Raw genomic sequence first — 15,503 nt, 5'->3', positions numbered from 1 at the left:
ATACAATTAACAGGAGGCAAGAGTTCAAGGCAAACCTGGTGCCTCAGCATTCAGCTGATAGGCTGTTCACTGGTGGAATTTGCTTACCTTAGAACTGAAGTACGTCCTTTTTGGGGGGGGTGTTGAAAAATTAAGTGTTTACATACATTTGTAAGCTCATGTATGAAATGCACTGCTAACTTCATAAAAAAAATGAAAACAAATATAACTTTTATAACGTTAATCATTTATTTACAATATGTACACAAGACATAAAAAATTCTTCCTGGTGTTAATGGAGGCAAAATATTATTTTCCTTGACTTTTTTTGTGAGCGCCTGCCCGAACTCATGCAAATGAGGCAATCTTGTCATTAAGGAAAAAAATAAAGTTGTGCTTACTTAAGCAGACTGCAAGATATTATTTAGTTTGGATTGTTTGTATGAAAAAATAGCTTCAACACAAAGAAAAGGGCATGAGTTTTAGGTACGGTCTCAGTAATAAGAAAATATTCATAAAGCCTCATTTAAGTCCCCAGTCCTCAAAATGGTGGAAAACCTGAAATTAACCCCATGCTTGAGATTTACAATAATGCAGAACCAGTTTGCTGTCACTGCCAAAACACTGAAAGAGAAAGAAGAATACAAAATAATCCAAGTTAAAAAGTTGCAAAGATTACATGTGCACATAAGTATGTCACCCAATTCTGGATTTTGACGTTAAACCTTTCTTTTTTTTAAAAAATTCCACCAGCACTTTAAATGAAGCCAAGGATTTATTCTCACAGTGATCCTGTGGCGGTTGGCGACCTCTGCTGGCCAAAGTAACTAAATGCGGTTTGCTTTAAATACACTATATCGATTTGGTACTGGTATTCTTTTGGTCTATTTTTTTTATTGACTTAGACTGTGAATTTAAGCCAAAAGGTTGAACTCTCACTATCAACTAGATTTTTTATTTGCAGTTTGACAGTGCATCCTGGTTGACTAACAGGAAAAAACTACATTTTATTTTTGCAAAAAAGCATGCCATTGTTTAGTATCTATGCTTTCTTAGGGTGATCAGAAGGATGCGGCAGAGAATTATTATTTTTTAATGTACAAATATCTGTTCATGAGGTAGTACAGGGAAATATATTTAACAATGTATTTTGTTAGATGAAACTGTTTAAGATTGCACTGCAAAAACATAATAAATGAAATTAGGTAAAAACTTTGCGCATAGTTTTGTTGATTTCGATTATTATTTTCTTATTTTTATTACTGACAAAAAAACAAAACATATAGTGAGAAAAATGATCCACTGGAAAATTATTTTTGTTCATTTTAAGTATTATTTGTGTTATACTTCTAGAAAAAAAACAGGAGAAAACGTAAAATTAAAGGTTTGACCAGTGCAGTTTGAACCGATTATAAAAATTTTAGTACAGAGAAATATATTCAACAAGTCATTTGGTTTGATGAAGCTGTTTAAGGATTCTCTGACAACAATAATAAAATAGATCAGATTAAGAAAAAAAACTTAAATTTACTTATTTTATTTATATTTTCTTAACAGTTACAACATAGTAAAGAAAATTAGATAACATATTGCTCATTTATAGTAATTATTTTTGTTTTTTTCTAGAAAAACAAGATAAAAATATAGCGAAACTATAACAAGTACGGTACAATCATATTATTTACAAATTACATCAGAATTATTAACCTAATAGAATAATAAGTATTACTCCCTTAGCCACAAATTATATAAAAAAATCCTAATACTGTCAATTTACCCAACATGATAATTTAAGATAAACATGAAACTGGTTCTAGAAATTATTTTTTAAACATTAGATGGAGTGCCTCAAGATTTAATCCATGAAAACGGTGTGCCTTGGCTGAAAAGACTGCTCTAAATTACATAAGAATTATTAACCAAAATGAATAATAGTAATACTTCCTAAGCCATCGTGACCACAAAATATACAAATTTTAATACTGTCGATTTGGCCAACATGATATTTTTAGCTTTTAGTAAAACAGATAAAACTGGTCCAAGAAATGAATTTAACAATTACCGCAGATTTTTCTTTTTTTTAGGAAAAAGGGTGCCTCTGCACCAAAAAGGTTGAAAATACTGCTCTAAAGAAGCAAACATTTTGTTGAGTTCACCTTAAGACTTCATCATGAAACCTTACAGCCCATAAAATCATTCATTCCTCTGCCCACAACTACACTGTTATCAATGATGGTATATGCAATACAAATCTCAAGGTCCGTCCACCTTTTTCATGGACAAAATTGAAGACCTTTTCAAGGTTTTTCAAAGCCAATTTTACAATTTCGCCAATACCGTTAAATAAGAAATTTGCTGGGAATCTGAGAAATATAGCTTACTTTTTCAGTTGCAGGAAGTTCTTTCGATAGAAATAATCCACAGGGAAAGGCTACCTTAATTTTATGCACGGCGCATAAAAACTGTCCATAAGTAATGCGTAATCATTGTACTAATACACATTTTATAGTATCAAGTTTAGGCATAGCATAAACCTATCCTCTTTGGTCCAACCTGTGGGGGGCCGATGATGCTTCATAGGACAATACCATACAAACTAATGCTGGGTTCCGTTAATCACAATGGAAAAGAGATACAATGAAAAAGTGAAGCCACCAGAGAGCAGTCCCAATGTCATTTTAAGCAGTCTTGTTTAGAAAGATGAACAATTTTAAATATTTACAAGCACTTCACCCAATATTCAAGCACTTTTCAATCCTTTAAAACACAACATCAAAATTCATGCATTTGCAAATATTTCAAGCACCCGTACAAACCCTGAAATCTATTCTAAAAAAAAAAAAATATGAAAAGAGAGCTGAAGATCCAGACATGGAAACCCTTCTGTGACTTTACTTTTTATTTTTGAAAATTAAATCCTGGTGGTCATGGAAACAGTGTTTTAACCACTTACGTCAAAGAGGATCCCCACTTCTTGGTCCGGTGATGGTGCAAATGACTGGTTTACGTAAATAAACTGCAAAGAAATGCAGGTAAATTGTTGTAATGATGTGCCAATCGTCATCAAGATAAATGAGAAAGCTACAAAAATTGTGTCTCACAAGTTGCTCATTGGCGTCCAATTTGAGGAAGCGAGAGATAAATTGAGAAAGTGAGTTCACTGTCCTGCTCCTTTCCACAGCCCATTTCTTTGTTTTCATGATGGGCGTGTCTCCAACTGCCTTCAACAGGACATCGACTAGACATAGAAAAAAAGGGAGAAGTGGTTTTTAAGATTGGAAATATTTATTCTTATTGTCAATAAGTTTGACAAAACTTTGCTTATAGCATCTATTCATTCAGAAATTAAAAGAGAATACAAAATCCTAAGAATTAATATGCACAGTATATATCAATAAATAAACACCAAACCCATAAATGACCCATGTGAACATTACTAGTGCGGACATGGTACCCTAAAATCTCAATGTTAAAGTGCAATTGTGTCACATGGTCACCATTATTGACAAGATAGGAAAAGTTGGTGACTAAAGATGATATACTTCAACAATACAATCAAGTGATTCATTTCAATTAGAAATCCAACTACAATGATCCCTCATTTATCGCGAGGGTGGTGTTCCAAAAAGAACCTGTGATAAGAAAAATCCATTTAGTAAAACCCTTTTACATTTATTAGACTATTAAATACTCTATTATAGATTAAAACCTAGGCGCAAACCCCTTTTTTTCAGGCTAAAACAAGTATTTAAAAAATAAAAGTATGCTAAAAACTATTTTTAAAAGGGCAGTGTGTAATATTCGACCACTAGATTTCACTGCATTGTGTAATGCCACCAAAAACAAGTGCTAAAAGCACAGAAAGAATACAAACTAAGGAGACTCAAAATGACCAAAATGTACCGTGCGTCTATTTTTACCAGCCTATTACTAAGAAAAAAAGGAAAAATACAGGAAGAGAAAAAAATCAAGAACAAAAAGAAAGAAGCAGGGAAAAAAGGAAAAGAAAAAGGAAAGAAGCAAAAAAAAGAAAAAAAAGGACAGAAAGACAGTAAGGAGGGAAAACAGAAAAGGGGAAAAAGAAAAGTAAAAAGGAAATACAAGAAAAAAAGAGAAAGAAAAGCAAAAAAAGAAGAAAACAATGATGGAAACAATAAGATAACAAAAAAAGAGGAGGAAAAGAAAAAAAGAAAGAAAAAGAGAAGTAGTAAAATGAAGGAGACAAATCAAGGAAAATGAAAGAAATAGTATTGAGATTTTAAAAAGTTAATGGTAGAAAAGCATGTTTGTGATTAAGAGAGTAAAAAGTGTAGTTAACTTAGGGTAGCAGGTTCAGATGGACACTGATACATTAGCTCTTATCACGACATTAGTTTGTTTTACTCAAGGCTAACACATCAACCTTCCTTTAAGTCATCATCCTTCCGATCTCCTCTTTCTTCCACTCAGTCGCCTCACTTCCACATCCTCTCACATTTAGTGTCCCTATAACTAGGGTTTGCGAGACCTTTCGGTCTCCCGCCCCCCTTTCTTTGCCTTGCTGTCCAGAGAAAGCTGTCGAGCCCTGCTGTTGAACAAAAAAGTGTGTTGTGTCACCCTGACCAGAGTGACATGGCCGCTTTCTTGTGTCCCGTTTCTTCTGGAGGGACGAAACCATGACCAACTTGCCGAGGTGCCTAACTTGTTTGGGTGTTGGGGCATTTGGGTTGGCCAAAATTGTGTGTGTTTTTTGCTATTTCTTTCCCTGTTATTTTCTTTGTTATTGTATGTTTTGTCCTGCTGTCGGTCACCCCTCTTGAGGGATATGACCAAGGTAGATAAATAGATAGATAGACGACATTAGTTAGTCAAACTGTTCTTAAAACAGGAGCGCCCATTCTTTTCAATTTTCAGATTCAGATATACTTTATTGTCATTCTTGTCCACGTGTATACAGAACGAAATGTCGATACATCTGACCCGCACAGTTTCCTTGAATGTACAGATATAAATTAAATTTGCGAGCTCTGTTGAAATTTCCATTGGTTTCTGCACTTATTGTTATAGGTGAATTGAAGTCACGTGGGTTGTTTTGACATTTTTACTTAATTGTTGTAAAAATTACAACAACAAAAAATCAGGGAGCCATTTTCATGTACCTTTATACAAGTTGCTGCCAATTTTATTTTCTGCACTGTTTGTTTCGGATTTAAGTAAGAGATAAGTCATTTTAGTTATGTTAAAATTCAAATGTGTTTACTGTAAAAGGTTTCAGAGAGTTATACAAGTTTCATTTGAATTTGTAACATTCTTTGTTTGTTTTCGAATTATTATACATTTCTCATGGCAATTTTTAAGCTTTTACAGCAAATGATTATCGACTCGGAATATCGATTATCTACTTACTCTCAAAACTCGGCCCTGAGTAACCCATAACGGTCGATACCTATCAAATAATGCACGCGTATACTGTAGTTTATGTATTTTACCCAATATCTAAATCCAAATGTTTTTTGTTTTTTTTACAACTAGGAGCGGCTTAAAGCCCTTCAGCTGATTTTTTTTTGATTTTATTTCGATTTTATCTCATCTCATCAGCTGCACCGCTTATCCTCAGTAGGGTCGCAGGGGTGCTGGAGCCAATCCCAGCAATCATCGGGCAGTGGGCAGGGGACACCCTGAACTGGTTGCCAGCCAATCGCAGGGCACACGGGGACAGACAACTCCCTCGCTTATTCACACCTAGGGACAATTCGGACCGGCCAATCCACCTGAAGTGCATGTCTTTGGAATGTGGGAGGAAACCGGAGTGCCCGGAGGAAACCCACGCAAGCACGGGGAGAACATACAAACTCCGCACAGGAAGTCCGGTAGATGGATTTGAACCCACACAGGAGGTTCCCGAGACCTTAGAACTGTGCCGCACACGCGCTAACCACTGCCCCGCCGTGCTGCCCGATTTCGATTTTATATTATACTTTAATTATTTTATATTTCATATTTAATTTTATTGTTTGTTAATGCAAAATCCATTGCAGCCTGCTCATCCTAGAAGGGGGGTTGCCTCATGTGCAGTTCCTTCTCAAGGTTCTTAATTTTCCTCATGCTGAGGTTTTTGAGATTTTCCTTGCCCTCGTGTAGGTTTTAGATCGGGGGATGGTGTAATAGTAGTCTGAAATTTTTAATAGTCTGTGGTCTCTGCAGCCTTTTGAGACTCCCTGCGATTAAGGGCGTCACATAACCTGCGCAGCCCTTTGAGACTCTTTGTGATTAAGGGCTATACAAATAAAAATGACTTGACAAGTATACATGACCTGACTAAATATTACACACTGTTCATTTAAATGACTACTGTACTGTTGAATAAAAAACTGATCATAGGGCAGAGACTTTTTAGCCAATCAGAAGGCAATGCACGATGCAAATCAGTGAAGTAACGAGACCGTGAAAAGTGAACTGCGTTATCACGAGGGTTAACTGTATGTCTCTTCGAGAATTTACACTGAACATTGGAAAAACAGAATTGACAGTTCAGCTGAATGTAAAATTCTACAATTATTTGTGAAATTCACTTTAAAATAGCTTATTTTTTAAGAGTATTCAAGAAATTTGAAATGAATAGTATTTATGTAAGAATAAAAGAAAATCTTTTTTATTGTAGATAGAAAAACGTTAGCATTGGCTACCAACCCACCAAAAAGAAAAACACGTTAGCAACCTGCTCCCTCACTGGCCAGATACCTAGCAAGCAACAAACTGATTGGTTAATAACAAAAATATTTGTCAAATGCGTCACAATCCGGAAAAAGCTTCTACTACTGCTTTGCTATGAGTTACGATAGAAGAGAGTGTATCAAATAAACTGGTTTACTTTTTTTCTTCTCTTCTGCAGTTGTTGAATCTTCGGGGGGTGAGAGTGGCTCCGTTTTCTTAGCCTCTGTCGGGGACTCCGCATTGTCAGACATCTTTGGCAACCAAAGTGCTTCTGGGTTGCTCTTACCGGAACTCGAATACTGATTGGTCAAATTTCCGTTTTTAATTGGTTGTTACGACTGCCAGTCACTCAAACACTCATTTCTATTTGTGGATATTCCTAAGGCGTGGTTTAAAAAACACAAAACAATTGGCAGCTCGCACTCGTGTCTTGGAAGTGTTTGCCTGCTCAGGTTTGTTATTGTTGACCTTCGTTGTTAATTTCTTTAGATAAACAAGACATTAGACATTCTTTGCGTTTATTGTATTGAAATTGATGTTTTTCTTTCTTAGATGTAACACTTTCTCTTTGAACACAGGTGCTGTGTCACAGGACAGCTAGAACTTCAAACAGTGTGTCACAGGAGGACAGTGAGAACTTCAGTGTGCCTAAATAGTTAATCATCAACAGTAAGTCAACAAAAAATTGTTTTGCATGAGAAGGGATTAAAAAGATAACTTCTTAACATTCTTGCATTAATCACAGTTCAAAAGACATATTCTTAACCTGGGTGCAAACAACAAGTTTATATGCAAACAATATTTGTTTCGGAAACAGACTATTACCGGATATGTCAAATCAAGTAAATGTGCACAGAAATCCAATAAAGCTCTTATTTAGTATTCCAATTGCAATAGGATGGTTGATCTTTTCATTTTTATATTGTGCATGTAGATGCATACGATTGCGTGCGCGCACACGCAGTGCAGAGCCGAATGAGTTTTTGCAAACTCTGGTTTGCTCTCTAAAAAGCCTTATGTATATTCGTTGATTGTTCTGGGACATTTCCCTTTTATTTCACACCTCCATTGTGAAAATGCCGCACATATATCCAGCTACCAGTGGTTGGTCGTGCATTTGAGACCAAGGCTTTCAGCCCCAGTCTGAATTAGTGACGTGTTTTTCTTGAAGTGAAATTTCCTATTTTATTTGTGAGGACTATGGTGGAGGAAAGGTGATGTTGACCGACTATGTCCCCTGCTGTGCGCTGGGTTTTCTAGGTCCCAGACGCCGCTGTCGCAGAGCACCGTCTGCTCAGGGAGCTGGTAACGCTGACTGTGAAAGGGGGGCGTGAAGGGCCACACGCTGCATGGGCGCGGGACACATAAAACCTGTCTTTTGTAACGAAATCCAAGTCAAACAAGACTGTATTAATGGGGACAAATAAAAACAATAATGGGTGGATAACAAAAAAAAGTCTGCAAGAGAGTAGCTCAGCCCGACCCGAACATACCGACCCAGCCAAAAATTCCGGCTCGAGCTTGAGATTTTACTACTAGGCTGAAAGCGGCTGACAAAACCTTGCGAAATATTTGCTCGCTTCGGAGTTGTACAGCCTTTCCCTATTTAATCAACACAATACATTTCCTTTTGCAGCCCATTTTCTTCAAGTTTAATGTTTGTTTGAGCAATCACTTTGGTGGATTATCGCCACGTAGCCATGGTAAACCTGTGGAATAAAACAGGAGAATGATGCCTAAATCACAGATCTCATCGACATCCAGCTGTAGAAAGCTTGTGCCACTGAATGACAAAAATCAATAATCCACCACATGTTTTTTAAGGCTTGCTAGCAGGCACTCAGATGCTTACCTGGAATCTGATTGGCTAACCAGCAGCCTTCTCAAAGACTGATGTTAAGGTACATTGCCTTTAGGATTCTTTTGTGTAGGCCCCCTGGTAGATTTATGAGCCTTGCAACAACTAATGGCTAAAATGTGATTGGTTAAATGTTTATATATGAAAGCACACATCTTGAAACAGCCAACCAGGGAGAAGCAACGGAAGGAAGCTGACAATTTGGAAGTATTCATGGACAAAATATCATTATCACCCTATGATTCAGATATTTGTTTTAGACCAGCAGAGAATGCCTTACAGGCCCTGAAGGCACACCAGTGACATCTATATACATTTATAGTGGATGCTGCAGTTGTATCCATCCATTTATAGTGCCAGTCTTCTCTTTTGACCAGCCAGATATGACAACATCTTTGAAATAGCAACAATGATCCGAGAAAAATGGGATATATTGTTCTTCTTTCTATAAAAGACCCAATGCACCCGGTGACTTAAAAAGTTTCCCCACCACTGGGTTACTGCCTGCATGTAAACAAGCGGTCATGTCGACAGTGGCAGGCATCGGCAGACTCTCCACCAAAGACGCCGTTCTCCTCCTGTGTGACATGCAAGAAAAGTTCCGACCCAACATCTTCCAATTCACCAACATCGTCAGCAACGCTGCCAGATTGCTCCAGGTTGTAGCAAAATCCAAATAAACCTTCCCTTTCGTTTTTTAATGTCATTGAACACCACTTTTTGAAAGGCCAGCCGGATTCTGGGGGTTCCCGCCATCCTGACTGAGCAGTACCCAAAAGGTTTGGGTCCAACGGTTCCAGAGCTGGGAGCGGAGGGCTTGACGGCTCATGCTAAAACGTCTTTCAGCATGATGATCGAGGAGGTTCAGAAGGAGATGCAGGCCCTCGGCAACCCCAAGCAGGCCATTCTGTGCGGCATCGAGGCTCACGCTTGCATCGCGGTAAAAAAACAACAACTATATGTATAATTATATATAATGTACAGTGGAACCTCGGTTTTCGAACGCCTCTCAGTTCGAACAAATCGGAGTCCGACCAAAAATTTAGAGAAATTATTGCTTCGCTGTTCGGTCCAAAAATCGGAGTTCGAACGTCGGTAATGCGTGAGTGCGTACGTTAGGGTGCGATGCTGAGCGGCGTACGGGTGTAGATCGCTCTTTTCGAGACCAACTGTTATCGCTTGCGGACGTGCTTCGTTTTGCTTTCGTTTTTAATATAGGTGTTCGAAGTGTTTTAGCCCCTAATTATGCCTCCGAAGAAAGTCAGTGCAAGCAGCAAAGTTGCTACAGGTGAAAAAAGAAAAGTAGTACGTACAACTACTGCTGATCTTGCCTGCGCCTTCTGCTGACCACCACAAAGGTAAGAAATCCTGTTCATAATTCTTTTCTTTATCCTTTTTTTTATTTTTACACGTTCATGTTAGCGTAATCTTTCGTACGGAAGATTACGATAACGCGAACGTACGATTAGCCTGGGTTAGCTTTAAGTTTACGTTAAACATTCAAGGTAAACATTCAGGGTGTTGGAACGGATTAAAACGATTTACATTATTTTTAATGGGAAAAATGATTTCGGTGATTGAACAAATCGTTTTTCGAACAGGGTTCTGGAACGGATTATGGTCGAGAACCAAGGTTCCACTGTAGTTACAAATGAGGCCCCAGGTCGGTATGGCGGGAAACTGATGCGCTAACTGGGAGGAGCTGAAGCTGGCCGTGAGCGGGCTCTATTGGTAGAGTCTGGAACTTCTCGTAACTTGGATTTTCTCCCGTGTGTCGAGTACGACTTTGGTTGGAAAGAAATCTCAAATTTCTCGTATCGAGTAGCTCAAGTATCACTGTACAGTATATATTAACAACTTGTTTGGTAAATAAATGACAAACTGAGTTACCTTTGCCCTTTTATTTCAGTGCACAACGTTTGACCTACTAGAAAAAGGAATCGAGGTCCACATTGTGGCGGACGCCGTGTCGTCGCGGAGGTGGTTATTGAAAAAAATGCTTTTTATTATTAATGAACCCTTCGGATCGTTAGCAAAGTTAGTTGTTTATCGAGTCATTGAAGATATAGAATTAATATTGTACATTCTTTATTCATATTTCCTTCAGACGGATTCTTTCGTTTTCAAGCTGATTTGAATAATTAGCAGGGAAAGGTTATAGTTTATTAATAGATTATTGTATATCTTTTCAATTCATATTTGATTTATTCAGACAGCAAATTTATTTTAATGCAATATTTTTATTTTTCAATCCATTTTTAGTCATTTGGAGACTGGATATTATCTAGAATTGTTTTCCACAGTTTCCTTCTCTAGTCACTCTTGTTAGCCAATTGGCTGAAGGCTGAGGCTTTACAATACCATTAATGTTCTTGTTTGCCGCTCCGTGAAAATTAAGCTTGCTTTGTCCTTCAGTGCCACTCACCGTCCAAACCTCGCTGAGTTCGGTGATTTTGGGTTCTTCGAAAAACATTTCTCCCGTTTTCTTCTTTAACCACTTTTGCTAGCCGTAAGGCCGCAGGCTATGGCTCTCTGCTATTATGGTCGGCTGTTTAGTGTAAATATAGTTTGATCCGTCCTTCAGTGGCACTAGCTTTCTACAGGTGAAAGTTACGAGTTTTGTGATCCAGGCAGCTTTGACCTTTTTTTTTTTTTATCACTCTCTCCTTTTCTAGCCACTTGGCTGCAGGCTATGGCTTGCCACTATTGTTATTGTTAGCTGTTCTGTGTAAATATAATTTTATTTGTCATTCTGTGGCACAAGCTTTCTACGGATAAAAGATGCCGAGTTTCATGATTCAGGCATCAGTCTCCTTTTTAGCCACTCTTGTTAGCCACTTGGCTGCAGGGTATGGTTTGCCGCTATTGTTATTGTTCGCTGCTTTGTGTAAATAGTTTGCTTTGCCCTCCAGTGTCAATAGCTTTCTACAGCTGGATGTTGCTGAGACTTGTGGTTCAGGCATCATTTTCCTGTTTTATTCCACGTTTTTCTTTTCTGGCCACACGTGGTAGGCCCTTGGTTAAGGCTATGGCTAGCTATTATTGTTAGCTGTTCTGTGGCACAAGCTTTCTACAAATGAAAGATGCCGAGTTTCATGATCCAGGTATATTTGACCTATTTTTTTTATCACTGTCTCCTTTTTTAGCCACTCTTGTTAGCCACTTGGCTGCAGCCTATGACTTGCCACTATTGTTATTGTTCGCTGTTCTGTGTAGATATAATTTGATTTGTCATTCAGTGGCACAAGCTTTCTACAGCTGGATGTCGATGAGATCTGTGATTTAGGCATCATTCTCCTGTTTATTCCACAGTTTTCTTCTCTGGCCACACGTGTTAGGCCCTTGGTTGAGGCTATGGCTGGCTGTGATTGTTAGCTGCTCTGTGTAAAGCTTGCTTCGTCTTTCATTGTCACATGCCCTTTACAGCTGGTCATGCAAGCAAATGTTGCCGAGTCCCCTGATTCAGGCATCATTTTTCACTTTTTCCTTCTCTAGCCACTTATGTTACACTTTGCTGCAGGCAATGGCTGGCTGCTTATGTTAACTGCACCTGGTTGGTCCCTCAGTGTGACTCGCCTTCCACAGCTGGTCATGCAAGCGAAAATCCCAGTTCTTTGATAATTTTTTTCACATTTTCCTTCTCTAGCTACTCATATTAGCCACTTGGTTTCAAGCTATTCAAACTATTTTGTAGACATTTTTCACATTATCTGAATTTGTTAAATTATTATGACAGAAGCACTGTTCATTGTAATTAAGTATTCTGTTTTCAAAATCTGTATTACTTTTTTTTTTCTTTCATTTTCATCAGCCAGACAGACCGCTTGTTTGCTCTGTCCCGCCTGAAGCAGAGCGGTGCCTTTCTAACCACCACCGAAGCCGTGCTCCTGCAGCTGCTGCAAGGCGCAAAGCACCCCAACTTTAAGGAGGTAACACAATATTATACTTATAATTTTTTTATCATGTATATACTAACCGATTTGACGGCTCCCACTCAGGTTCAGCAGCTTATGATGCAGCCGTCCCCTGACACGGGCCTCCTTGCCTACTTCAGCGCACTTTGAGGAAAAAATATATACGGTGTATATCTATGGAATTCCATCTACGTACATAAGTGCTTCAATAAAAGGATGCTGCATTATTAATCGAGTTTGTCTGTTTGTCTGAGTGCTGGGGAACAGCACAAATGTGGAAAGTCATTTGGCAGGACATCGATTTCCTTTAATCGAGTCACAAGAATAGCAATTTGACCCTAGAATGTTTTTTCTTTTTGTTTTGTTTTTAACCTACAACGCTGTACCTTTGTCAACAATCAAAAATACATAATTTATATATATATATATATATATATATATATATATATATATATATATATATATATATATAATTTATATGTAGGGTTTTATATATTTGATTAAATATTTTTTTCAACTTATCTTGATATTTAATCTAATATAAAACATAATTTACAATGTTTTACATTAGATATTACACGCAAACTAATAAAATAATTTGATTTAAAATAAACATTTTCCTTTTTTTCAATTTGAGAATATCAAAATATAATATTTAATAAAATAATAAGTATGACATTAATGGTATTTGAAATCACTATAAAACTGATTTAAAATACTAAGTCAGTCATTTAAAAACTGGAAAAGCTGCGGTCAATCATGGACAATCCATCGCATCCACTACACAGCAGTTTCTCCAGACAGAAGAGCAGTTTCAGCGACAGACTGCTGTCACTGTCTTGTACTACGGACAGACTGAAGAGATCTTTTCTTCCTCATGCCATGAGGCTCTTTAACTCTACCCGGCAGAGTAAAAGCCCACATTAAACCACACCACCTACATTGCATATTACCGAATTTTATTGCAATATGTATTCTGTGTAGCACTATTTAGATATTCTATATAACACGCTAAAGTGGGCATTTGCACGTCACACTGGGTATTTGTATAGTGTATTCTTTTTGCTTTATTATTGTATTGTTCTCAGCTCAGGGATGCTGCTGGAAATGTGAATTTCCCTCCGGGGATGGTTAAAGTATCTATCTATTTAATTGTATAATACTAGAAGAATTGGAATTGATTTTCCACTTTTTCAATTCTATAAGATTTTAATATATTGTTTAATATAATCCTTAAATAAAATACTTTGAATTAAATATTAAAAGCAATCTGATTCAGAATACAATTATTGGGTTATACAGTATGTCACAAAAGTGAATACACCCCTACCGTTTCTGCAGAGATTTTCTCATTACGTTTGATTGAACAACACTGAGGAAACATTGCTTTGGCACAATGAAAGGTAGTCAGTGCAAGGCTTATATACCAGTGCAAAAAAAAAAACTTAAAATATAAGCATTAGTAGCTAAACCCCTGGTAACAAAAGTGAGTACACCCTGAAGTAAAAGCGCCTGAAGTTCAATATTTTGTGTGGCCACCATGATTATGCAGAACCACCTAATCCTCCTAGCCATGGATTTCACCAGAGCCTCACAAATTATAGCTGGAATGCTCTTTCACTCCTACATGACTGAGCTGGAGGATATTCAAGATCTTGTGCTTTCCCCCTTCCGCTTAAGGATGCACCAAACATGATCAATTGGATTTAAATCCGTATACATGCTTGGCCAGTCCATCCCCTTTTACCCTAGTCCCTTTAGAAAAGCCTTGGACATGTTAGGTTTCTTTGGGGGCATTTTCCTGCTGGAACTGTGTCCTGCGACCCAGCTTCTGGAGGGAGGGGATTTTCTCTGCTCAGTATTTCACAGTACATGATTGAGTTTGTGTTTTCCTTAATGGAATGCAATTCCCCAACTCTAGTTGCACTCATGCAGCCCCAAACCATGACATTCCCAACACCATGCTTGCCTTTACGCACGACACAAACATGTTTGTACTCCTCACTTGGTTGCCACCACACATGTTTCACACAATCTGAGCCAAATTAATTAATCTTTGTCTCATCAGACCGGAGGATATCTTTCCATTAAGCCATGCATGGCCTTATTTACATACTTCATTGTGTCAAAGCAATGTTTCTTCAGTGATGTTCTAATAAACTTTATAATGAAATCTCTGCAGAAATGTGAGGAGTGTACTTACTTTTGTGACATACTGTAAAATGAAAAGTTTTTATTGTTTTAAATATTTTGTCATAATAACAGTTAAATATAGTATTTTTATATAATATGTTACATTTGCTATCACCCAAAAAAAATATTTAAAATACTAAGTGAATTATTTAATTGCATAATACTAATAAAGATGGAACTACTTTTTTTTTTAATTTTATGATATTTTGATACAATTCCATACCAACATTGTTTTATGAATTTTCTAACAATATTTAAATATCCATCCATCCATTATCTGCACCGCTTATCCTCAGTGTAGGGTCGCAGGGGGTACTGGAGCCCATCCCCGGAATCATTGGGCAGTGGGCAGGGGACACCCTGAACTGGTTGCCAGCCAGTTGCAGGGCACACAGAGACAGACAACTCACTCGCTCATTCACACATAGGGACAATTAATCTGACATGCATGTCTTTGGAATGTGGGAGGAAACCCACGCAAGCACGGGGAGAACATGCAAACTCCAGATAGTAAGGTTTGATCCCATGACATCAGAACTGTGCCGTACACCCGCTAACCACTGCTCTGCCGTGCTGCCCAATATTTAAACATATTTTATATAATATTTAATACAATATTGTATATCATACTTTAATAAAATAATTTAAATGACATCACCAAACTTCATTAAAATGACTCTACACACTGGTTGGCTCAAATGTTTTTTGTTTTGTTTTTATAATTTGTTATAAATGTTTTGGAAATGTATTATTCATAATTATTCAACAACAATAAATATTATTTGAATTTGAGAGAATGTTTTTAATACTGGACACTTGACAAGGAGGTCGCGTAAGACGCCAGTTTTTTTGTTTTGTTTTTTAAT

At 37.4% G+C, this 15,503-nt stretch overlaps 2 protein-coding genes across 3 annotated transcripts; one reads left to right on the top strand and one right to left on the bottom strand.

Annotated features, from left to right (window-relative positions):
* Positions 1 to 205: 205 nt before the first annotated feature.
* Positions 206 to 6,946, bottom strand: atg12 (ATG12 autophagy related 12 homolog (S. cerevisiae)). Its single transcript, XM_088326914.1, has 4 exons — positions 6,830 to 6,946; positions 3,081 to 3,217; positions 2,933 to 2,995; positions 206 to 603 (listed from the first exon to the last, which is right to left on the bottom strand). Exons 1-4 carry the CDS (start codon positions 6,921 to 6,923, stop codon positions 544 to 546), a joined length of 354 nt encoding a protein of 117 aa, XP_088183040.1. The 5' UTR covers positions 6,924 to 6,946; the 3' UTR covers positions 206 to 543.
* Positions 6,947 to 6,983: 37 nt separating this feature from the next.
* On the top strand, positions 6,984 to 12,671 carry isoc2 (isochorismatase domain containing 2). 2 transcript variants are annotated; one of them, XM_088326912.1, is made up of 7 exons: positions 6,984 to 7,124; positions 7,251 to 7,341; positions 8,985 to 9,189; positions 9,258 to 9,470; positions 10,440 to 10,510; positions 12,342 to 12,459; positions 12,529 to 12,671. In XM_088326912.1, exons 3-7 carry the CDS (start codon positions 9,055 to 9,057, stop codon positions 12,592 to 12,594), a joined length of 603 nt encoding a protein of 200 aa, XP_088183038.1. In that variant the 5' UTR covers positions 6,984 to 7,124; positions 7,251 to 7,341; positions 8,985 to 9,054; the 3' UTR covers positions 12,595 to 12,671. The 2 variants fall into 2 exon arrangements, with proteins under 2 accessions (XP_088183038.1, XP_088183039.1); XM_088326913.1 differs by having other exon boundaries at positions 6,986 to 7,124; positions 9,065 to 9,189.
* Positions 12,672 to 15,503: the final 2,832 nt, after the last annotated feature.

Source organism: Urocampus carinirostris, chromosome 2 (genome assembly GCF_059441175.1).
Source record: "Urocampus carinirostris isolate Australia breed hairy pipefish chromosome 2, RoL_Ucar_1.0, whole genome shotgun sequence".
Lineage (NCBI taxonomy): Eukaryota > Metazoa > Chordata > Actinopteri > Syngnathiformes > Syngnathidae > Urocampus > Urocampus carinirostris.
The sequence above is the reverse complement of the archived record's forward strand: the minus strand, read 5'-3'. Positions and strand labels throughout refer to the sequence as shown.